Source organism: Saccopteryx bilineata, chromosome 4 (genome assembly GCF_036850765.1).
Source record: "Saccopteryx bilineata isolate mSacBil1 chromosome 4, mSacBil1_pri_phased_curated, whole genome shotgun sequence".
NCBI classification, from domain to species: domain Eukaryota; kingdom Metazoa; phylum Chordata; class Mammalia; order Chiroptera; family Emballonuridae; genus Saccopteryx; species Saccopteryx bilineata.
Window position 1 is genome coordinate 107,914,750 of NC_089493.1, and position 23,468 is coordinate 107,938,217.

Sequence of the window (23,468 nt, forward strand, 5' to 3'; positions counted from 1 at the left end):
GGGAGGGAAGGAGGAAGGAAGGAAAGAAGGAAGGAAGGAAGGAAGGAAGGAAGGAAGGAAGGGAGAGAGTGAAAGAAAGAAAGAAAGAAAGAAAGAAAGAAAGAAAGAGAGAGAGAGAGAGAGAAAGAAAGAAAAAGAAAGAAAGAAAGAAAGAAAGAAAGAAAGAAAGAAAGAAAGAGAAAGAGAGGGAAAGGGTAAGGGTAAGGGTAAGGGAAAGGAGAAAGGGGAAAGGGGAAAGGGGAAAGGGGAAAGGGGAAAGGGGAAAGGGGAAAGGGGAAAGGGGAAAGGGGAAAGGGGAAAGGGGAAGGGGAAGGGGAAAGGAAAAGGAAAGGAAGAAAGAAAGAAAGAAAGAAAGAAAGAAAGAAAGAAAGAAAGAAAGAAAGAAAGAAAGAAGGAGGGAGGGAAGGAGGGGAGGGAGGGAGGAAAGAAGAAAAAGAGTGAAGAGGAGGAGAAAGCACAAGAACAGGTAACTTTTTAAAGAAGTTTCCCTAGAAGGGGTGCAGAGAAATGTAGCTAAAGCTGGAAGGGTGTAAAGCCAGTAGCCTCACCTACCATCACAACCACCTGGCCCATGCAGGTTCCCATTAGATTCAGACAAAAGGTAATGAAACAATGGAGCCAAGAACTGGTGGGCCATCATCTTTAATCCTAGCTTGGATCTGGCGGGCAAGTAAAAACACACACTGGGCTCCAAAACCCACTCATTCAGTGCTCACAAAGCTACTGACTTATCCAAGTTTCCTAGAATCAAAGGTTTCTAGCTCACCAGACTTATTCACCTCTGCTCCCCATCTCCTTCCTTCTCCCTGCACAAACTCTGCATAAACTGGCTTCTCTCTCAGCACTCCACCATCTTGGCTGCTTCTCTCCTCCACGTGGCCTTTCTCTGCTCTCTCCTCTAATGCTAATCTCAGGAACCAAGAGAAAGCAAGCTCCGAGTCTGCCCCATTTTATAGTGTAGAAACCAAAACCTTTAATCCAATATACAAACAAGGATGTCTCTGATACAAAGTCACTTAGCTGAGGTATAATGGGATTCCTCATGAGAGTGCACCACTCCACATCAAAAAGGGTGAGAAAGGCTTAGTCCCAAAACCAAGCCCCAGGATACAAGGATCCTGCCTGCCCACAGCCCACCCTCAACACACATGAATATAATCACGCCCATCCCAAGCAAGAAGGGCAACCAATACCATCACCTGGGCTACGGACTTCCAAGTGGGCAGCGCCATCTTTAACAAAGTGAGAATATATTTTATCTGCCCAACAAAGGGCATATAAGATCAAATGATTTCTTTTTTAAAGATAGAGGATATTACAACATGTTAGAACTGATAAAAATGATCTAGTAGAGAAGTAATATTTGATGACTCACTCATAAGAGAACAGATAAGGCCAGAGTAAAGAAAAGGGGACAAGATCTAGTGTTGGAGTGGAGGGATGGGACTGTCTCAAATGAGAGCATGGCTAGTTTCCAATTTTAACTATGGGGGGAAAGGGACTGATAGAAATGGTGAATGGGAATAGGTGAGGTTCTTCGACTGCTTCTACTTTCTCAGAAATCTATATATACAAGTTCATCAGCTGAAGGTAAAACAGTAGGTAGGCTATATTGGGGAGCTGGATGTTTGGGAGATGAGAACAGCCTTAGAGTATAGGAGAGTGAATGTCTAAGGAAATAAGAAGTGTAAATGAATGACTGAAACACCTACTTTAGGTTAGTAGACATGAATTAAAACAGTGGTCCCCAACCTTTTTTGGGCCACGGACCGGTTTAATGTCAGAAAATATTTTCACGGACCGGCCTTTAGGGTGGGACGGATAAATGCACAAAATAAAATTATGCGACCAGCGTAAAAACTGTGGTATTTTTAAATATAATTGTCAAACTTACGAGACAAGCGTCAAGAGTGAATCTTAGATGGATGTAACAGAGGGAATCTGGTCATTTAAAAAAAATAAAACATCGTTCAGACTTAAATATAAATAAAACGGAAATAATGTAAGTTATTTATTCTTTTTCTGCGGACCGGTAGCGGTCCAGGGCCCCGGCGTTGGGGACCACTGAATTAAAAGACAGCCCGCCATGGTTCCGTTTTCCTCTAGCCACTTTCAGCTGCCCTGGGTTCAGATGTGAAATAGGAAAGATAGTTTTAACCAGGTTGGTTAATAAACAAGTGTGAAGAAGGGGGAAAGGCACAAGGAAAAATGGGTTATGAAATCTAAAATGTGTAAGAAGGGAAGTGATAAACGTGATGGTAAAGAGGCAGTAAGATAAGTGGATTTGGAAGGATAGACTCTGATAGGATCCAAGAGTTGTTGGAACCAGGGCTCTCATTCTTCGCAAGTCTAGGTTAACACTCTGAGCTTCTCATTGCCGCAACTCTTTTCCCAGGAAAGAGAGGGCAAGACCTTTCTGGATCTCTAAACCACATTCTGCTCTGTCTGCTTTGTCAGGTTTGTTTCTACAGAAGCGGAGAGCGCGGCTCCCAGCTGCTGCTCCTCCCATCCTGCCCCCACCTCTGGGAGTGTATGGCCGGGCTATCTCTGTGGGCAGCCCCTCCCAAACTCACTGTTCCGACCGCTGTTGGGCGTCGCTAACCGCCGGCGAAGAACTTCTTTCCAGTCCATGACTGACAGCAGCTCCGGCATTTGCTAGCTAGCCGCTTTGCCCGCTACCAGCTTCGAGTCAAACACCACCTAGCCTGGCAGAGGCTGGCAAGGCCGCTCCACCGCCATCTTGGCTACGGGCGGAATTCGGCTGAGGAGGCAAAGATGATTAATGTAGTCACTGCGGAGAATACGGCGATCACACTAACAGTGGGGAAAGCAGACGTGGAAAAGATGAGAAGTGACCGTCTTAAAGCAGCTTCCCAATTTCACAACGCCAGATTTTAAAGACGCAAAATAAGGAAGCCCGTACTATTATTTCATCTTGGGCCTCTGGCGCGTATGCACCACGTGACTCAGGAGTCCATTGGCGGTTCCGGCTCAAGGGAAGCGTTTTCTTTCTTAACAATTTTTTTTTCACAGCTTTTCACCGTTCTTTGCGGCCATCTGGAGACCCTAAATGTTCCCCCGAATGTAGTAGGCACCTTCAACAGCCTCCTTTGGCCCCCTCTGCCACTAAAAACTCCCAAATCGCCTTTTTCTGGGGTAGCCTTGCCTGCGTCCAGTTCCGTCACGCCCCGGGACAGAGTTGTCGCGGTGCATTGTGGACGCAGTAGTTCCGCCGGGGTTATGGCAGCAGTTAATAAAGCGTGAGTGCTCTGGTGAGTTGTTCAATGAAGTGAACTTGGTTTGTGGTAGATCTGTGCGCTGTTGACAGTGCCTTACTTCGTGTACCTTCTTTACTTTCCCGAGTTGTTGACTTGGCCCTCTCCCCACTCTCCCAGCCCATTCCCTCTTCTGACGAGTTCAGCGGTCTAGGGACAATTGTTATGCAGGGCCAGGGCCCCTAGACTTTGGTTTTCGCCGCAGCCCTTGCTGTTGGTGGGGCTGGAGGCTCTTAGCCGCGGTTTTCGACTTTACGCTCCTCCTTCAGCAAGGCACCCAGGGGGTCCTCCCTCTTTTCAAGGGCAGCTGTGATCCACGTGAGTTGAATTGGGCGGTCCTCCTTGTGCTTTTTCCTCAGGTTCGCGGACGAGAATATAACAGGCTCCAGCGATCCCTATTCTGTCCCCTGGTTCTGCCGATTGCCATCGAGGTTGGATGTCCCTGGATCAACATTGTTGAATGGAGAAGTCTCACCAGATTTCATTGCTATCAAGTAACCCCAAAAGCAGAGGTTTGATTTTTCTTTGAGAAACTGAAAATCATCTTTTAAAAAGTTGCATTTTACTCCACGTCCCCCACCCCAAAATTCTTAATTATGCCGAGAAACTAGGGGCTTTTGAACACCTATCTCTTCACTACCTTGTGCTGAACTCACTGCGTAATGGCTTTCTGTTTCACTGGTATTCGAAGCTTTCCTAAACTTTGGAAAAACAACCCATACCTTGGGCGAGGCCCAGGACACTCGTTTAACACTCTCCTTCTGAAAGACTTTTATGGCATCAAGAACCAACAGGAGTTGTTTTCTCTTAAAACAGCGTCTCCACAAAACACCAAAGCAATTAATCTTCTGAACGCCAAGGCTAGATATCAGAGGAAAGGAGGTGAGGGCAGTAACAAAGTTTCTTCTGAGTTTCCTCATCTTTTTGCAGCTGGAGCAGCTAAGAAGAGATCACAGATGAATCCTCAGAGTAATAGTCATGCCTTGTCACCTGTGAGGAACATTATTCAACTCCCAACAAAACCTTTGAATTCAGAGCAGTGGGATAAACTTAAGGAAGAGTTCAAAAGAAAAGATAATTTTGAAGATTGGATCATTTCACAGATGGCTCATCACAATAGCTCTGTAGATGTGGCCAAATCTTTGCTGGCCTGGGTAGCTGCAAAAAACAATGGTATTGTAGGCTATAATTTGCTGGTCAAGTATTTGTATCTCTGTGTCTTTCATAAGCAGACATCAGAAGTTTTTGATGTTTATGAAATCATGAAAGCCAGATACAAGACTTTAGAACCTGGAGGAAACACTCTTCTCATCCGGGGATTAATCCATTCATGCAGATGGAGAGAGGCCTTGCTGCTGTTAGAAGACATCAAAAAAGTCATGATCCCTTCAAAAAAGAACTATCATGACTGTATCGAGGGAGCCCTTCTTCATCAAGATGTAAACATAGCTTGGAATTTGTATCAGGAGTTGTTAGGTCATGATCTTATTCCTATGATGGAAACTTTAAAAGCCTTCTTTGATTTTGGAAAAGACATAAGAGATGATCAGTATTCAAACAAACTACTGGACATTCTTTTGTATCTAAGAAATAATAAGCTATATCCTGGGGAATTATTTGCAGACAGTATAAAAACATGGTTTGAGAGGTAAATTTGATTTTTATTTTTATGTATGCTTTATTTATTCCTACAGGTAGCCTCCCTTTTTATTAGTTGCTGAGATTACTCTTCATATTACAGTAACTGTCTTATCTCTTAGATTTGTTTCCCTTATAAGACAAAATTTTCTTTCTCTAAAAACAGTGATATAAACAAGTTGTGCTAATTTCTACTATACATAAAAGGGAAATTAAAGAGAGTTCAGCGGGAGAGCGTTGGTGTTAGATGTCCTGGGTTTGATTCCCAGTCAGGGCACACAGAAGTGACCATCTGCTTCTCCATCCCTCCCCCTCTCCCCTCTCTCTCTCTCTCTCTCTCTCTACCTATCTATCTCTTCTCCTCTCTCAGCCATGGCTTGGTTGGAGGAAGTTGTTCCTGGGTGCTGTGGATGGCTCCATAGGTACTAAAATAGCTTGGTTGCTGAGCAACAGAGCAGTGGCCCCAAATGGGCAGAGCATTGCCCCATAGGGGGCTTGCCAGGTGGATCCTAGTCTGCCCCTCTGCCTCCCTGCTTCTCACTTAAGAAAAAATTTTCAAAAATTTAAAAACGAGAGAATCTGTGGTTTGTGTGACCAGTGGTGGTGCAGTGGATAGAGTGTTGACCTAGAATGCTGAGATTCCCAGTTCAAAACACTGAAGTCGTTGGCTTGAGCACGACGGGCTTACCAGCTTGAGTGCAGGGTCACTGACTTGTGTGTGGGATCGTCTACATCAGGGTAGTCAACCTTTTTATACCTACCACCCACTTTCATATCTCTGTTAGTACTAAAATTTTCTAACCGCCCACAGTAACGGTGATTTATAAAGTGGGGAAGTAACTTTACTTTATAAAATTTATAAAGCAGAGTTACAGCAAGTTAAAGCGTATAATAATAATTACTTACCAAGTACTTTATGTCAGATTTTCGCTAAGTTTGGCAGAATAAATCTTTATAAATCAAATTACTATAGTTAAATCTATCTTTTTATTTATACTTTGGTTGCTCCACTACCGCCCACCATGAAAGCTGGAATGCCCACTAGTGGGCAGTAGGGACCAGGTTAACTACCACTGATCTACATGATTCTAAGGTCACTAGTTTGAGCCCAAAGATCACTGGTTTGAAGCCCAACGTCACTGGTTTGCGCATGGGGCTTAGCTTGAGCCCCCTGGTCAAGGCACGTAGTAGAAGCAATCAATGAACAATTAAAGTGAGTTGATTGCTTTTTACTCTCCTCCTACCTCTCTCCCTTCCTCTCTCTCTCAAATCAATTAAAAATAAAGAAAATAAAATAGAGAATTGGTAGTTTGTATGTATTTTTCTGTTTAGAAGGATTATTTGTTCTCTGAGATATCTGGCATGAAGTAAGTACTTAAATAGCACCTGTGGCTGGTGTTCATAGTAAGAAAACTGGAGTGGTCTTTGGGTTGTATTAGTATTTTCAGAAGTTCTAGTGACTGCTATAATGTGTATATAATATATATATGTTCTGTTTAATATATACATTCCATCAATTTGGATGGTTAGAGTGGAGGCAGGGATCCTGATCAAACTTGACATGGACAATCTTCATCCTTTCAGTTCATTTTAGATTTTTCCATCATTCAGTTGCTCTCTCCAAAGCTCTCTCCTTTGCTTTTATTCATGTTACTGGCTTCGTGCCTATTGTTTCAGTCTTTTACTTTTGTATTTCTTCACCATTAATTTGCTTCAGCCTATTTCCTATTATTCCTTTTCTCTTGCTTGTCTACTACATGTCATCAGAGCTTTGAAATAGCAATCAAACTGATTTATCTTTTTATTTTTTTAATTGATTTGAGACAGAGAGAGGGAAGGAGGAACAACATAGATTTGTTGTTCCACTTATTTATGCATTCATTGGTTGATTCCTGTATGTGCCCTGACTGGGGACGAATGCACAACCTTTAATGTATCAGGACCATGCTCTAACCAACCACGCTACCCAGCCAGGGTCTGAATTATCTCATTTAATAAACTTATTGAATATCAACCGAAGAGTTTGGTTGTGAAAATCTTTGCCAAGGATTTTGGATTTTATTCTGTAATCAAGATTGTTGGTGTTGGAGTGGAGTTTTAGAAAGATAACAGCCAAAGGTAACAGTGAGAAAACAAATTGTAGAAGGATTAAGATTTGAAACGGAGATATGTTTGGAGGCAGTTATAGGTTTGAAAGATGATGAGATTGTGTATTAATCACTGAGGGAGGAGAGAAGGCAATAAAATCAGTGGAATTATGGTAATATATGTAAGAGGAAAGAAGAAATACTAAGTTGATTGAGCAAATAAGTATTTTGAGTTCCTCTAATGAAGCTAAGCACTGAGGATGTTTTGTGATATAAGATGTATTATGATGGTATTCACAATTGGGAATGCAATACTTGTCAGTTAAATGATAATGATAGTATAAGAGAAGAAATTACTCTGGGCAGAAATAGTCTCTGGAAGCTTTATGGTGAAGGTTAGAGTTGAGTTTAATTTAGAAGTTACACTATTAATATAAAAGGTAGATTTAGACTTGAAGATGAGGGTCAAATGACCAGAGGAGAAGCAAAGGGAAGAATAAGATCCAGAGTAGGGGCGTACCATCAGATCCTTGGGCCCGTTACAGTGTATCCCTCACTCTTTTTAATATTTAATAATTTTATTTATTTGTTTAGGGAGGGAAGAGAGAGATGAGAAGCATCAACTTGTAGTTGCTTCACTTCAGTTGTTCACTGATTGCTTCTTATACATTCCTTGACTGGGGCTCAAGTTGAGCCAATGATTCTTTGTTCAAGCCAGCAACCTTGGGCTCAAGACAGCGACTTTGGGATCATGTTGATGATCCCATACTCAAGTTGGCAACCCTGAGCTCAAACTGGTGACCCCACGCTCAAGCTGACGAGCTCACTCTCAAACTGGTGACCTCGGAATTTCAAATTGAGGACCTCAGTTTTCTGGGTCAACACTCTGTCCCCTGTACCGCCACCAGTCAGGCTATTTGGTGATTTGAGAGAGAGAAAAAAACATCAACTTGTTGCTCAATCCATTCATGCGTTCATTGGTTGATTCTTGTCCCTGTAACCTTGAGGTGTCAGGATGATCCTCTAACCTAGTGGTCCCCAACCCGCGGGCTGCGGACTGGTACCAGTCCGTGGGCCATTTGGTACCGGTCCGCAGAGAAAGAATAAATAAGTTACGTTATTTTCGTTTTATTTATATTTAAGTCTGAACGATGTTTTATTTTTTTTTAATGACCAGATTCCCTCTGTTACATCCATCTAAGACTCACTCTTGATGCTTGTCTCGGTCACGTGACACATTTATTCATCCCACCCTAAAGGCTGGTCCGTGAAAATATTTTCTGACATTAAATTGGTCCATGGCCCAAAAAAGGTTGGGGATCACTGCTCTAACCAACTGAGCCACCTGGCCAGGGCCTCAACCACTCTTCTAATTAAACCTTTCTAGGAAGGTAGGCTGAACTTTACAGAGCTCTTGACTACCAAGTTTCTAAACTCTGGATTCAATAGGAATCTGAGCTAATGATTTGGTTTTGCAATCTTTTGTAGTGTTCCTGGAGAACAATGGAAAGGACAATTTACCACAATCCAGAAAAAGTAAGGCCAATATTTTATTTTTAACTTGTTTGATTCAGGCTTAATAGGTTCTTTTCGCTACTATTTACCTCTCCCACCCTCCTTTCCCTTAAAATATTTTTGTGAATACCTTAGAGATGAGATAATTAAGAGTTATAGAGTACTTAAGAAAAAAATCATGTTTTACATATGGAGACTCTGCAATGTTCAAAGTGTTTTTCCTATAGGTGCTAAGAGTCTGGTAGGAAGCCTTCGAGATGTTTTCTCCTAGTAGTGTTTTAGGAATAACTCTAAAAACTTGATCAGAATGCCCAGCAGTCTACTCTTTTGGGTTTTCTGGCAAGCTAATGTGTGATATTATCAGGTTTACAAAATCATGTAATGCAGTGATTTTTCAATCTTTTTACATTTGGGAACCGGTGAAAATAGAATTATTTCCGGAATCGCTAAGGTACAAATCACCCTGAGCATAGGTGAATTCAACTAAGATCACTGGGTCTGTAACGTTCATACAACATCAGGGTGGTTAATTAACTCTTTCACAGACCAGCACGAAATATCTGATAGACCAGCAGTTGAAAAACACAGATATAATAGTGCATGTGATGACCATAAAAGTTATAATAGTGTTTCTGTTTTTAAGATTATCTTTCAGGACAGGGAGGGGGTGGGGGAGGGGAGGGGCACAAAGAAAACCAGATAGAAGGTGATGGAAGACAATTTGACTTTGGGTGAGGGGTATGCAACATAATCACATGTCAAAATAATCTGGAGAGGTTTTCTCTGAACATATGTACCCTGATTTATCAATGTCGCCCCATTAAAATTAATTAAAAAAATAAAATAAATTAAAAAAAAGATTATCTTTTAATTCCCTTATGTCCTAGGATTATTCACTTTAGAAAAAGTTCTTTTCCAAGACACTATTTAACACAAATAATTGTAATTACAGTGGTCAATGTTTGTGCTGTGGAAAATCCATAGAGTCTGTTCACTTGAGTCCAGAAGAATATGAATTTCTCAAAGAAAAAGTCCTGAGGGATGTGATAGATGGAGGTGACCAATACAAAAAGACGACACCTCAGGTGAGCTTGGACTAGGTTTTGTTGCATTCTTGGTGTCTAGAGCAGGGGTTGGCAATCTTTTCTGTAAAAGACCAGACAGTAAATATTCTAAATATTGTGGGGCACACAGTCTTTGTTGCAGCTTTTCGCTGTTGTAGTAATAACAGCCACAGGCAATACATAAAAGAATGAGTATGGCTGTGTTTCAGTAATACTGTATTTTTGAAGCTAAGTAGTGGGCTGGAATTTTTTTTTTTAAAGCAGAGATAAGCAGTGGGCTGGATTTGGCCTGTTGACTATAGTTGCCAACCTTTAAGAGAGATTCATAGAACAATTGGGTTAGACTATTATTGTCCATCTATTGATGTCAGTACTAGTTCATCTGGGCACTTAAGTGCACTTAAGCCAAAAAAGGAGATGTTTATTCTTTGTCTCAGTGTTTCCAGAAAACTGTGTTCCGTAAACTGCTATGAAAACATGGTTTCTCACAACTTTTCTAGTCAAGAGAGTTTAAGAAAACAAAATTATTTTCAAGTTTTTTTAGTATTGAATTTGATTCTCTGAGTCATTTTTAATAGCTTTATTTTGCTAGTCTTCAGTACTTTATGCTGGTTTTCTAAGATTAAATTGAGGTAAAATGCTTTTACCTTGGGGAAAGGCTGCCCATTATCTTACTGAATGCTTTTTCTTTAAATTACCAAATAAAAACAAGAAATAAAAATTGTTCTGCTTTCTCACCTTTACTTAAAATTGTCAGATAATCACCCTAGATCATATGAAGAGCTTTAATCCTCAGAATAAAGTCAAATCTGGTCCATAAAAACATTATCTCTATTTTATGGACTACTTTTTAGCTGACTTTTATTAATAAAATTATAGTTAATGTTAAATGATGCTAACTACATACTTTACACTCATTATCTTATTTAATCCTTACAACCAGCCTATATGGTACTATTTTATTTCTATTTTACAGAGTGATTGAGACCTTGGGAGATTAACTCTGCCAGAACACCTTGCTAATAAAATCTAGCTCATTAGACTTTACTGCCTCTCATGTAAAGAAAAGTTAGAGTGACAACAGTAACTGACAGCAACTGGTTGAAATCTTAGGAATTTCTGCCAGTTAACATATGAATTAAACATATTTCCTTTCTCTTATCAAACATCTATTGAACACTTACATATATCTTCTAAAGTAGGTGTTAAGATCGCTGCAAGTTTGTATGAATTACTCGGTTTGCTACCAACAAGTCAACATTTCTGTTATGGACTAATTGAATATTCTTCCCACCTTCCAATTTTTTATTTAGTAATATTGTTAACCTCAAGAAAAATGAAAAAAATATTACAGTGGACACCTACATACTCTTCAGCTAGAGTAACCACTTATTATTATGACACATAGACTTTCTCTCTGTTTTTATGAACCATTTTAAAATAAATTGTAGACATGTAACTTTAAATGTTTCAGCAAATATCTTCTAAGAATAAGAAAATGCTATGCAATTAAATACTGTTATCACATTTAAGAACCTTACCATTAATTCAGTGTCATTGAATAAAAACTACATATTCAAATTTTCTCAGTTGCCACCTCAAATTGTATTTTATAACTATTTCTCCTCTGACCTAGGATTCAGTCAACTCATTGCTTTTCGTTGTTATGTCTCTCATAATCCATAATAGTCCCCTCTGCCTTTTTTTTTTGTTTTTTTATGACATTGACTTTTTTGAAAAGTGTGGGCTTTTCAGACTTTGCACCTACAAATTACTTGAGGCTGTGGTTAAAATGCAAATTATAAGTCAGTTGTCTGGAGTAGGGCCTGACATTCTGTCTTTTGATAAGATCCCAGGTGATGCACTTATGGATTGGGACTGCATAGTGAGTAGCAAGACTTAACTGTTTTCTTTTCATTAACTCAGTGAAAGCGTTTGGGTAGACTGCATGGGTGATGCTGTGTGCTTCTTAGTGGCTCATAGCAGCCATATATCAGGCTGTGCTCTCTCTTGCTGATGTTAAATTTAAATTTGATCACTACACTAAGAGGGCAACTGCCAGATATCTCTATTGTAAAGTTACATTTTTCCTTTTATAATTTTCCTTTGTAATAAAAAATTGTTATCTGTGGAGTAATATTTCAAGACTATGCGAATATCCTAATACCCATTAACTCTTCACTCAGTGTTTTGAGAATTATGGAGATGCTCTCTACCTTTGGAGGCTGCAAAGTGGTGATTATTTTATTTCCTCTGCATTTATTAACTGATATTTTCTATAAAAGTTTTCCCTTTTTCCCTCTTCCTCCCTTTTATGTGTGTATGTTTTAATTTTTCCATAGATTGGAAAGAGAGGGAGAGAGAGAAGCATCAACTTACTGTTCCACTTAGTGTTCCATTGAATCGTGCACTCATTGATTGCTTCTCATACATGCCCTGACTGAGGATCCAACCCATAACTTTGGTGCACTGGGATGACGCTCTCTACTGAGCCGCCTGCCCAGGACCATGTGTGGACTTTTTTTTTTTCATTACCTGTATGGACATGAAGACTATTTTATTTTCTTTTTTAATTAACTGCTAGAATTCATTACCATTGTTATTCTTTTTGATGCTCCAATTGTTCCATATTTGGCCTGTGGGAGCCCCTTCAGGCCATTACCTGTGTCTTTCAAATCTCTCCTCCCACCCCCATCAATTTTTCCTCCCGATCAGTTTTTGAGCATTTCTGTGCTTTCTGGCACATGTCCTAGGCTCTCACCTTGAAGTTCTCCTGCCCCAGCTGTGGAATCACTAATTGAATACTTTTGTTTAACACCCTCAATGGCTAAACATTGCCAAATTCCTTTTTAAATGAATATCACTTAAAATCTGGAATAATAGAAGGAAAATTTGTTACCTTTCTCTGCTGACAAAGACTTGTAACTCAGAGTATATCTTTTCTTCTAAGAGCTTTGTCCTGCAAGAAGAGGTTGAGGCTCCTGACTATGGTGAGAATAGCAAAGAGTAGTCAAACATTTAATTACCATAATTCAAAAAACACCTGAATATGTTCACAGAAGGATTGGTACATTTTTGATAAGGGAAATTTTCTTCCTTTTTCTTTGCAGGCATCCTTCCCTTTTCCCCCTTCAACTTCCCGATTTTGTATCCTAGTTCTTGTCATCTGCCTTTCTCCTCTAAGGTCTTAATATAATAATGACAATTGCTACTGTTTATTGAGTGATTACCATAGGTCAAGCACTTCTAGGCCTGTTATATTCACAACAATCTAGCAATAATATCACCATTTTAAAGATGGAGAAGGTCAGGGTAGGAAACGTATCCATGGTTAAAGAACAGTGAAGGGAGGCAAAGGCTGAATTGGGTCAGGGATTAGTTTTGGTAGTATTGGTGAGGCAGAAGGGGCAGGGATTGATCCCAAGCACTTCTGGTAGGTTAAAATAAAACCAACTCTTTTTCTGGGACTAGAGGGAAGGAGTTAAGGATAGTCAGTACAGGAAGTACAGAGGCACAGCAAAGAGTTTGGAGTATTTATTCAGATCTAATTTTTCTGAGGGCAAATCAGTCATTTGAAGATGAAAGAAGGTATGATAGTCTGAGGGAGCTTGAGTAGAGTTTTAAGCCTTGGAAGTCTGGATTAGTTGTGAAAGGATTGGGGAAAGCATTGCTGGTGATGCTGAAGCCGAGGCTGGGAGTATACATCTGTGGGGGCATTGATCTCTGAGACATTTTCAGTTGTCCTGAGCCATCCAGGTATGCAAACAGAGAAGGCATACCTGGATGGGATGGTACAGGATTTTGTTAGTCTGGTACAACTGAGGGAAAGAAAACAGGAGTTGAGGGTATAGGTAAGAGGGTGGCTCAATTCATGGACCATGAGACCTAAATTGGTAGGAAGAAAGTAACAATGGGTGAGTGCTCATGGACTAAAAAACTAGAGATTTAAAAGTTCACTGACTACTTATGGAGGTTGGAGAGAGTGGAAATCAGGAGATTTGTGTGTGTGTGTGTGTGTGTGTGTGTGTGTGTGTCGGGGAGTGTTGTTGCTTAGATGTGGCAACATGCTAGGGACCTGGCAAAGGTAGTTCTGACAGAGGAGTTAACATGATCACCATGGGGCTCAGACTAGATAGGGAAGGAGGGAAGGCCAAAGAGTACTTCCCAGGAGGGTTCCAGGGACTGGTAGTTTCAGTGTGGGGTAGGAGGAAAGGTATAGTGAAAATAAAATATTGAGCACTGGAAAGCTGAGGTCAGAAAAGCAGGTGAAACATTTGAGGCTAAGATTTCAGAGGAAGAGCCAGCCGTTCTAGGCCCTGGTCAGATCCAAGGTTAGACTGTCAGGGTTTGGTATGTGCCCCAGGGTGAACTTTAGCTTCAGACTATCATTTCCCACAGATTTTTCATCTTTTTTGTTTTTGTGTGTATATGTTTTGGGGGTGTTTTGCTTACCATTTGTATTATAACATAAAAACCACAGACTGGGTGATTTAAATAACAGATTTGTTTTCACACAGTTCTGGAGACTAGAAGTCCAAGATCAGCAGGTTGGTTTCTTCTGAGGTTTCTCTACTTGGCTTGCAGATCGTCCTCGCTCTTACTTTGTCCTCATATAGCCTTCCTCTGTGCTTGAGTATCCTAATTGTCTCTTTGTGTGTCCAAATTTCCATTTCATGTGAGAACATCAATCAAGTTTGATTAAGACCCTGGCCTATGACCTCATTTTACCTTAATCACCTCTTTAAAGACTTTATCTCCAATTACAGTCACAGTTCAAGATACTGGCCAGGGATTAGGGCTTCAACATAAGAATTCTGGGTTGGACACAGTTCAGTTAATAACACCATTCATTGAAAATATATATTAAAATTACATTGTGTTCAGCATTTTAAATTATTTTGTACTGGAATTGCCTTCAATATTGCTTTCTAAAGCTTGCTTATAATTTGGGAATGTGAGGTATAAACAAAGGAGTAAGTACTCAATCCACATTGAATGTATGTTCTCAGGTGGCCTCCATAAGTACCTAAAATGAACATTATCAAAATTGTTTCAAACGTATATGTTTTCACCAAATAAAACTCTTTCATTCAAAATAAAGTAAATGAAATGTCACCCTAATGAACTAGTTCTCAATTTTGGCAGTTGGTTAGAATAGTTTAGGAGCTGTTTAAAAATTACTGATACCTAGACCCCATGCCCTAGAGATTTTGGTTTTAAGTAAAATATTCAGTGTATTAAATATATTCCTATTGTGCAACCATCACCACCACCTGTCCCCACAACTCTTTTCATCTTATAAAACTGAAACTCTATATGCATTAAACAATAACTTCCCATTCTCCCCTCCTCCCAGCCCCTCTCAGCCACCATTATACTGACTTTATGATTTTAGTACTGTAAATGCCTCCTTTATTAGTAGTAGTTGTAAGTGAGAGGCGGGGAGGCAGAGAGACAGACTCCCACATATGCCCCAACTGGGATCCTCCCGGGAAGCTCTCTACCAGGCAATGCTCTGCTCATCTGGGGCCGTTGCTCCATTGCTCAGCAACTGAGCTATTTTAGCACCTGAGACAAGGCCATGGTGCCATCCTCAGCACCTGAGCCAAACTTACTCGAGTGAGCCATGGCTGCAAGAGGGATGAGAGAACGAGAGGAAGAAAAAGGAGTGTTAGAGAAGCAAATGGTAGTTTCTCCTATGTGCTCTGACTGGGAATCAAACCCAGGACTTCCACACGCTGGGCTTATGCTCTACTACTGCTGGGCCAACTGGCCAGGGCCTGTAAGTGCCTCCTGTATGTGGAATCACATAGTATTTGTGTTTTTGACTGGCATATTTCCTTTAGCACATCCTCAAGGTTCATCCATGTTGTAACATATTGCAAATTTTCTTTCTTTTTAAGGCTGAATAATATTTCATTTTATGTATGTGCACCGCATTTTGTTTATCCATCTGTCACTGAACACTTGAATTGCTTCTGTGTTTTAGCTATTGTGAATAATGCTTCTGTGAACATGGGTATACAAATGTTTTTAATACTTTGCTTGCAATTTTTTTTGGCTATATACCCAGAAATGGAATTGCTGGATCATATGCTAAATTTATTTTTAATTTTGGGGGAACTATGGTCCACAGAAGCTGTACCATTTTACAATACGTTTATGCCAACATTGCACAAGGGTTCCAGTTTTTCCACATTTTTGCCAATACTTATTTTCTGTTTCTTTATTGTTTATAGTAATTGTCCTAATGGCTGAGGTGGTATCTTGTTGAAGTTTTGAATTTCATTTCTCTAATGATTAGTGATGTTGAACATCTTTTCATGTGCTTATTGGCCATTCTTCTTTGAAGAAATATCTATTCAAGTTCTTTGCCCATTTCTGAATTGGGTATTTCTGTTGTTGTTGCATTTAGGTGTTCTCTATATATCAATATTAATGCCTATCAAATATGTATTTGATTTGCAAATTTTTCCTCCCATTCTGTGGGTTACCTTTTTACTCTGCTGATAGTGTCTTTTGATGCGTGTAATTTTTTTTTTTTTTTTTTGTATTTTTCTGAAGTTGGAAACAGGGAGAGACAGTCAGACAGACTCCCACACGCGCCTGACTGGGATCCACCCAACTGCCCACCAGGGGGTGATGCTCTGCCCCTCCGGGGCGTCGCTCTGCCACGACCAGAGCCATTCTAGCGCCTGGGGCAGAGGCCAAGGAGCCATCCCCAGCGCCCGGGCCATCTTTGCTCCAATGGAGCCTTGGCTGCGGGAGGGGAAGATAGAGACGGGGGGGGGGGGGGGGGGTGGAGAAGCAAATGGGCGCCTCTCCTATGTGCCCTGGACGGGAATTGAACCTGGGTCCCCGCACATCAGGCCGACGCTCTACTGCTGAGCCAACCGGCCAGGGCCAATGCATGTAATTTTTAAATTATCATGAAATCCAGGTTTTAAATTTTTTTTTTGTTCCCTATGCCTTTGGTGTCACATCTAAGAAAATCATGCCAAAGCCAGTGTCATGAAGCTTTTTTTTTTTTTTTTTTTTTTTTTTTCCCATTTTTCTGAAGCTGGAAACAGGGAGAGACAGTCAGACAGACTCCCGCATGCGCCCGACTGGGATCCACTCGGCACGCCCACCAGGGGCGTTGCTCTGCCCACCAGGGGGCGATGCTCTGCCCATCCTGGGCGTCGCCATGTTGCGACCAGAGCCACTCTAGCGCCTGAGGCAGAGGCCACAGAGCCATCCCCAGCGCCCGGGCCATCTTTGCTCCAATGGAGCCTTGGCTGCGGGAGGGGAAGAGAGAGACAGAGAGGAAAGCGGGGCGGAGGGGTGGAGAAGCAAATGGGCAGCTTCTCCTATGTGCCCTGGCCGTGAATCGAACCCTGGTCCTCTGCACGCTAGGCCGACACTCTACCGCTGAGCCAACCGGCCAGGGCTGTCATGAAGCTTTTGTTCAGAATTTTCTTTTAAGAGTTTTATTGTCTTCGGTCTTACATTTTGCTCCTTGATCCATTTTGAGTTCATTTTTGTATATTGTGTTAGGTACGGGTCCAACTTCATTCTTTTGCCTTCGCATCCTTCTCAACAATCATTTGACCATATATTAAAGGGTCTGGGATTATTTCTTTTCCATTGGTTTATATGTCTGTCTTGATGCTTTTACATAGTTTTTCTGAAACCTTTGTTTGATGTACTTAAACATTAGAGCCAGCAGATGGCAATAGTGTAACGTAAAAATTGCACTAGGTTATATAGCCAAGTCAGTCAGGTTAAAGCAGTGGTCCCCAACCTTTTTTGGGCCATGGACCAGTTTAATGTCAGAAAATATTTTCATGGACCAGCCCTAGGGTGGGATGGATAATGAACAAAATAAAATTATGCGACTGGTGTAAAAACTGTGGTATTTTTAAATATAATTGCCGAACTTACAAGACAAGCATCAAGAGTGAGTCTTAGACGGATGTAACAGAGGAAATCTGGTCTTTTTTTTTTTTTTGCATTTTTCTGAAGCTGGAAACAGGAAGAGATAGTCAGATAGACTCCCGCATGTGCCCGACCGGGATCCACCCGGCACACCCACCAGGGGCTATGCTCTGCCCATCCTGGGCGTCGCCATGTTGCGACCAGAGCCACTCTAGCGCCTGAGGCAGAGGCCAAGGAGCCATCCCCAGCGCCTGGGCCATCTTTGCTCCAATGGAGCCTTGGCTGCAGGAGGGGAAGAGAGAGACAGAGAGGAAGGTGCGGCGGAGAGGTGGAGAAGCAAATGGGCGCTTCTCCTGTGTGCCCTGGCTGGGAGTCGAACCCCGGTCCTCCGCACACTAGGCCAACGCTCTACCGCTGAGCCAACCGGCCAGGGCTGGTCATTTTTAAAAAATAAAACATCGTTCAGACTTAAATATAAATAAAACGGAAATAATGTAAGTTATTTATTCTTTCTCTGCAGACTGGTACCAAATGGCCCATGGACCAGTACTGGTCCGCGAACCAGGGGTTGGGGACCACTGGGTTAAAGGATTTGGTGAGCTGCTTTTATTATTAAACTGAAAAATATAATTTTTGTTTAAGTCAGATTAGTGATAGTAGATAATTATGACTGCTGTATATGTGAATTTTAAGTGAACAAAACGGAACTCCATAAATATTCATGTACACTACTGGTTTAACTATATGAAACTGAGCACATCAATGAAGATCAAAAAATAAATTTGGAACTGTGTGGATAGTGTTAGTTTAATATTAATTTGATTTTTCTTTATTTTCCTTCATCCTTTTTTTAAAATTAATTTTAATGGGGTAACATTGATAAATCAGGGTACATATGTTCAGAGAAAACATCTCTAGGTTATTTTGACATTTGATTATGCTGCATTCCCATCATCCAAAGTCCAGTTGTCTTCCGTCACCTTCTAACTGGTTTTCTTTGTGCCCCTCTCCTCCCCCAACCCCCTCCTTCTCCCCCCCCCCACCTTGTAACCCCCACACTCTTGTCCATGTCTCTGAGTCTTATTTTTATGTCCCACCTATGTATGGAATCATATAATTCTTAGTTTTTTCTGATTTACTTATTTCGCTCAGTATAATGTTATCAAGATCCATCCATGTTGTTGTAAATGATCCGATGTCATCATTTCTTATGGCTGAGTAGTATTCCATAGTATATATGTACCAAAGCTTTTTAATCCACTCGTCCACTGACGGACACTTGGGCTGTTTCCAGATCTTCGCTATTGTGAACAATGCTGCCATAAACATGGGGGTGCATTTCTTCTTTTGAAACAGTGCTATGGTGTTTGTGGGGTATATTCCTAAAAGTGGTCTAGCTGGATCAAAAGGCAGTTCAATTTTTAATCTCTTGAGGAATCTCCATACTGTTTTCCACAGTGGCTGCACCAGTCTGCATTCCCACCAGCAGTGCAGGAAGGTTCCCTTTTCTCCACATCCTCGCTAGCACTTATTCTGTGTTGTTTTGTTGATGAGCACCATTCTGACTGGTGTGAGGTGATATCTCAGTGTGGTTTTAATTTGCGTTTCTCTAATGATTAGTGATGTTGAGCATTTTTTCATATGCCTATTGGCCATCTGTATGTCCTCTTTGGAAAAGTGTCTATTCATTTCTTTTGCCCATTTTTGGACTGGATTGTTTATCTTCCTGGCATTAAGTTTTACAAGTTCATTATAAATTTTGGTTATTAACCCCCTATCAGATGTATTGTCAAATATATTCTCCCATTGTGTAGTTTGTCTTTTTATTCTGTTCTTATTGTCTTTAGCTGTGCAGAAGCCTTTTAGTTTGATAAAGTCCCATTTGTTTATCCTGTCTTTTATTTCACTTACCTGTGAAGACAAATAGGCAAATACATTGCTGCGAGAGATGTCAGAGAGCTTACTGCCTATGCTTTCTTCTAAGATGTTTATGGTTTTACGGCTTACATTTAGGTCTTTTATCCATTTTGAGTTTATTTTTGTGAATGGTGTAAGTTGGTGATCTAGTTTCATTTTTTCTGCAGGTAGCTGTCCAATTTTCCTAACACCATTTGTTGAAGAGGCTGTCTTTACTCCAATATATGCTCTTACCTCCTTTGTCAAATATCAGTTGTCCATAGAGGTGTGGGTTTATTTCTGGGTTCTCAGTTCTATTCCATTGATCTACGTGCCTGTTCTTATGCCAGTACCAGGCTGTTTTGAGTACAATGGCCTTATAATATAACTTGATATCTGGAAGTTTGATACCTCCCACTTTATTCTTCCTTTTCAAGATTGCTGAGGCTATTTGTGTTCTCTTTTGGTTCCATATAAATTTTTGGAATATGTGTTCTTTATCTTTGAAGTAAGTCATTGGTATTTTAATCGGTATTGCATTGAATTTATAAATTGCTTTGGGTAATATAGACATTTTAATGATGTTTATTCTTTCTAACCATGAGCACAGTATATGCTTCCACTTGTTTGTATCTTCCCTGATTTCTTTTATCAATATTTTATAATTTTTCCGAGTAAAGTCTTTAATCTCCCTGGTTAAATTTATTCCTAGGTACTTTATTTTTTTTGGTTGCAATGGTAAAGGAAATTGATTTCTTAATTTCTCTTTCTGACAGTTCATTGTTAGTGTATAAAAATGCCTCTGATTTCTGAGTATTAATTTTATATCCTGCTACCTAGCTGAATTCATTTATCAGGTCTAGTAGTTTTTTGACTGCGACTTTAGGATTTTCTATATACAATATCATATCATTTGCAAATAATGATAGTTTTACTTCTTCTTTTCCAATTTGGATGCCTTTTATTTCTTTTTTTTTTTTTTTTTTTTCGTCTGATTGCTGTGGTTAGGACTTCCAGAACTATGTTGAATAAGAGTGGTGAAAGGGGGCACCCCTGCCTTATTCCTGATCTTAAGGGGATTGCTTTTAATTTTTGCCCATTGAGTATGATGTTGGCTGTGGGTTTGTCATAGATGGCCTTTATCATGTTGAGGTATGTTCCCTGTATTCCCACTTTGCTGAGAGTTTTGATCATAAATGGGTGCTGGATATTATCAAATGCTTTTTCTGCATCTATTGAAATTATCATGTGGTTTTTCTCCTTCCTTTTGTTTATGTGATGAATCACATTGATTGATTTGCGAATATTGTACCAGCCTTGCTTCCCAAGAAGAAATCCCACTTGATCATGGTGTATGATTTTTTTCATATATTGCTGGATCCGGTTTGCTAATATTTTGTTGAGGATTTTAGCATCTAAATTCATCAGGGATATTGGCCTATAATTTTCTTTCTTTGTGTTGTCTTTGCCTGGTTTTGGAATCAGAATTATGCTTGCCTCATAAAAGGAGCTTGGAAGCCTTCCTTCCTCTTGCATTTTTTGAAATAGTTTGAGAAGGATAGGAGTTAGTTCTTCTTTGAATATTTGGTAGAATTCACTTGTGAAGCCATCAGGCCCAGGACTTTTCTTTTTTGGGAGTTTTTTGATAACTGTTTCAATCTCATTTGTTGTAATTGGTCTATTTAGGTTTTCTGATTCTTCCAGTTTAATTTTTGGAAGATTATATGTTTCAAGAAATTTATCCATTTCATCTAGGTTGTCTAGTTTTTTGGTGTACAGTTCTTCATAGTATTTTCTTACAATATTTTGTATTTCTGTTGTGTCAGTTGTTATTTCTCCACTCTTGTTTCTAATTTTATTTATATGAGTCCTCTCTCTTTTTTTCTTGGTGAGTCTGGTTAAAGGTTCATCAATCTTGTTTACCTTTTCAAAGAACCAGCTCCTGGTTTCATTGATCCTCTGTTTCTTCATCCTCTATGTCATTTATTTCTGCTCTGATCTTTATTATTTCCTTCCTTCTACTAGCTCTGGGCTTTACTTGCTGTTCTTTTTTTAGTTCTTTTAGATGTAGGATCAAGTTGTTTATTTGAGCTTTTTCTAGCTTCTTGACGTATGCCTGTAATGCTATGAACTTCCCTCTCAGGATTGCTTTTGCTATATCCCAAAAATTTTGAGTTGATGTATGCTCATTATCATTCGTTTCTAGGAATTTTTAAATTTCTTCTTTGATCTCATTGTTTACCCATTTGTTATTTAATAACATGCTATTTAGTTTCCAAGTGTTTTAGTATTTTTCAGTTTTTCTGTTTGTGGTTGATTTCTAGTTTCATACCATTATGATCAGAGAAAGTGCTCGATATGATTTCAATCTTCTTAAATTTGTTGAGACCACTTTTGTGCCCTAACATGTGGTCTGTCCTAGAGAATGTACCATGAGCACTTGAAAAGAATGTATATTCTGCTGTTTTAGGGTGAAAGGTTCTGAAGATATCTATTAAATTGAATTGATCTAGTATGTCCTTTAAGTCTGCTGTTTCTTTGTTAATTTTCTTTCTTGAGGATATATCTAGTGATGTTAGTGGGGTATTGAAATCCCCTACTATTATAGTATTGCTGTTGATCTCACCCTTTAAATCAGGGGTCTTCAAACTTTTTATAAAAACCGCCCACTTTTGCAGTGCTGGTCAACCTGGTCCCTACCACGCAACCAAACAGTGCTGCGATTGGCCCACCATGAAAGCTGGACAGCCCACTAGTGGGCGGTAGGGACCAGGTTGACCAGCACTGCAAAAGTGGGTGGTTTTTATAAAAAGTTTGATGACCCCTGATTTAAATCCATCAAAGTCTGCTTTATATATTTAGGTGCTCCTATATTAGATGCATAGGTATTTATATCAGTTATATCTTCCTGTTGGATTGCTCCCTTTATCATTATGTAGTGATCTTCTTTATCTCTAACTATAGTCTTTGTTTTAAAGTCCATTTTGTCTGATATAAGTATTGCTACCCCAGCTTTTCTTCCATTTCCATTTGTGTGAAATATTTTTTCCATCCTTTTATCTTCAGTCTATGTGCATCTTTTGTTTTAAGGTTTGTCTCTTGTAGACAGCATATGTATGGGTCCTGTTTTCTTATCCACGCAGCTACCCTATGTCTTTTGATTGGATCATTTAATCCATTTACATTTAAGGTTATTATTGATATGTAATTGTTTATTGCCATTTTATTCTTTAAAACTGTATTCCTCTTTTGCTATTCTTATTTTTTCTCCTTTGATCTGTTTACAACAGGCCCCTTAGCATTTCTTACAGTCTTGGTTTGGTTGTAGTGAATTCCTTGAGTTTTTTTTTTTGTCTGGAAAGCTTTTTATTTCTCCTTCAATTTTAAATGATAGCCTTACTGGATAAAGTAGTCTTGGTTATAGGCTCTTGTTCTGCATTACTTTGAATATTTCTTGCCATTCCCTTCTGGCCTCCTTGCCATTCCCTTCTGCCCCGTTTTTGTTGAGAAATTGGAGGTCATCCTTATGGGGACTCCTTTGTAGGTGATAGTGTTTTTTTTTCTAGCAGCTTTTAATATTTTCTCTTTATCACTTAGCTTTGGTATTTTAATTATGATGTGTCTTGGTGTTGATTTCTTTGGGTTTCTCTTTAATGGAGTTCTCTGTGCTTCTTGAACATGTGAGATGTTTCCCTGCCTTAATTGAGGAAAGTTTTCAGCTATGATATGCTTGAACAATGTCTCTATCTCTTGTTCTTTCTCTTTTTCTTCAGGAACCCCTATGATGCGGATGTTATTTCTCTTCATGTTGTCACAGAGCTCTCTTAGAGTTTCCTCAGACTTTTTGAGTCTCTTTTCTTTTTTCTGCTCTGCTTCCATGCCTTTATTTATCTTGTCCTCTAACTCGCTGATTCGATTCTCAGCTTCATCCATCCTGCTTTTAATTCCTTCCATTGTGGTCTTTATTTCTGATATTGTATTTGTCATTTCTGACTGATTCTTTTTTATTATTTCAATATCCTTTTTTATATTTGCTATCTCTTTCTTTAGGTGTTTGTAATGACCATCTATTGTTG

The 23,468-nt window shown here is 39.8% G+C and overlaps 2 protein-coding genes across 2 annotated transcripts in view; one reads left to right on the plus strand and one right to left on the minus strand.

The window, feature by feature from the left end:
- The window catches only part of PPP2R3C (protein phosphatase 2 regulatory subunit B''gamma), a 29,712-nt gene extending 27,002 nt beyond the window's left edge, over positions 1-2,710 (minus strand). Inside the window, exon 1 of the mRNA XM_066277741.1 lies at positions 2,574-2,710. Coding sequence (XP_066133838.1) covers positions 2,574-2,652 — 79 coding nt within the window. The 5' untranslated portion in view covers positions 2,653-2,710. The remainder of the gene's footprint in view (positions 1-2,573) is intronic.
- Positions 2,711-3,937: 1,227 nt separating this feature from the next.
- PRORP (protein only RNase P catalytic subunit) overlaps positions 3,938-23,468 on the plus strand; it is a 180,346-nt gene continuing 160,815 nt past the window's right edge. Inside the window, exons 1-3 of the mRNA XM_066277737.1 lie at positions 3,938-4,923; positions 8,489-8,536; positions 9,468-9,600. Coding sequence (XP_066133834.1) covers positions 3,938-4,923; positions 8,489-8,536; positions 9,468-9,600 — 1,167 coding nt within the window. The remainder of the gene's footprint in view (positions 4,924-8,488; positions 8,537-9,467; positions 9,601-23,468) is intronic.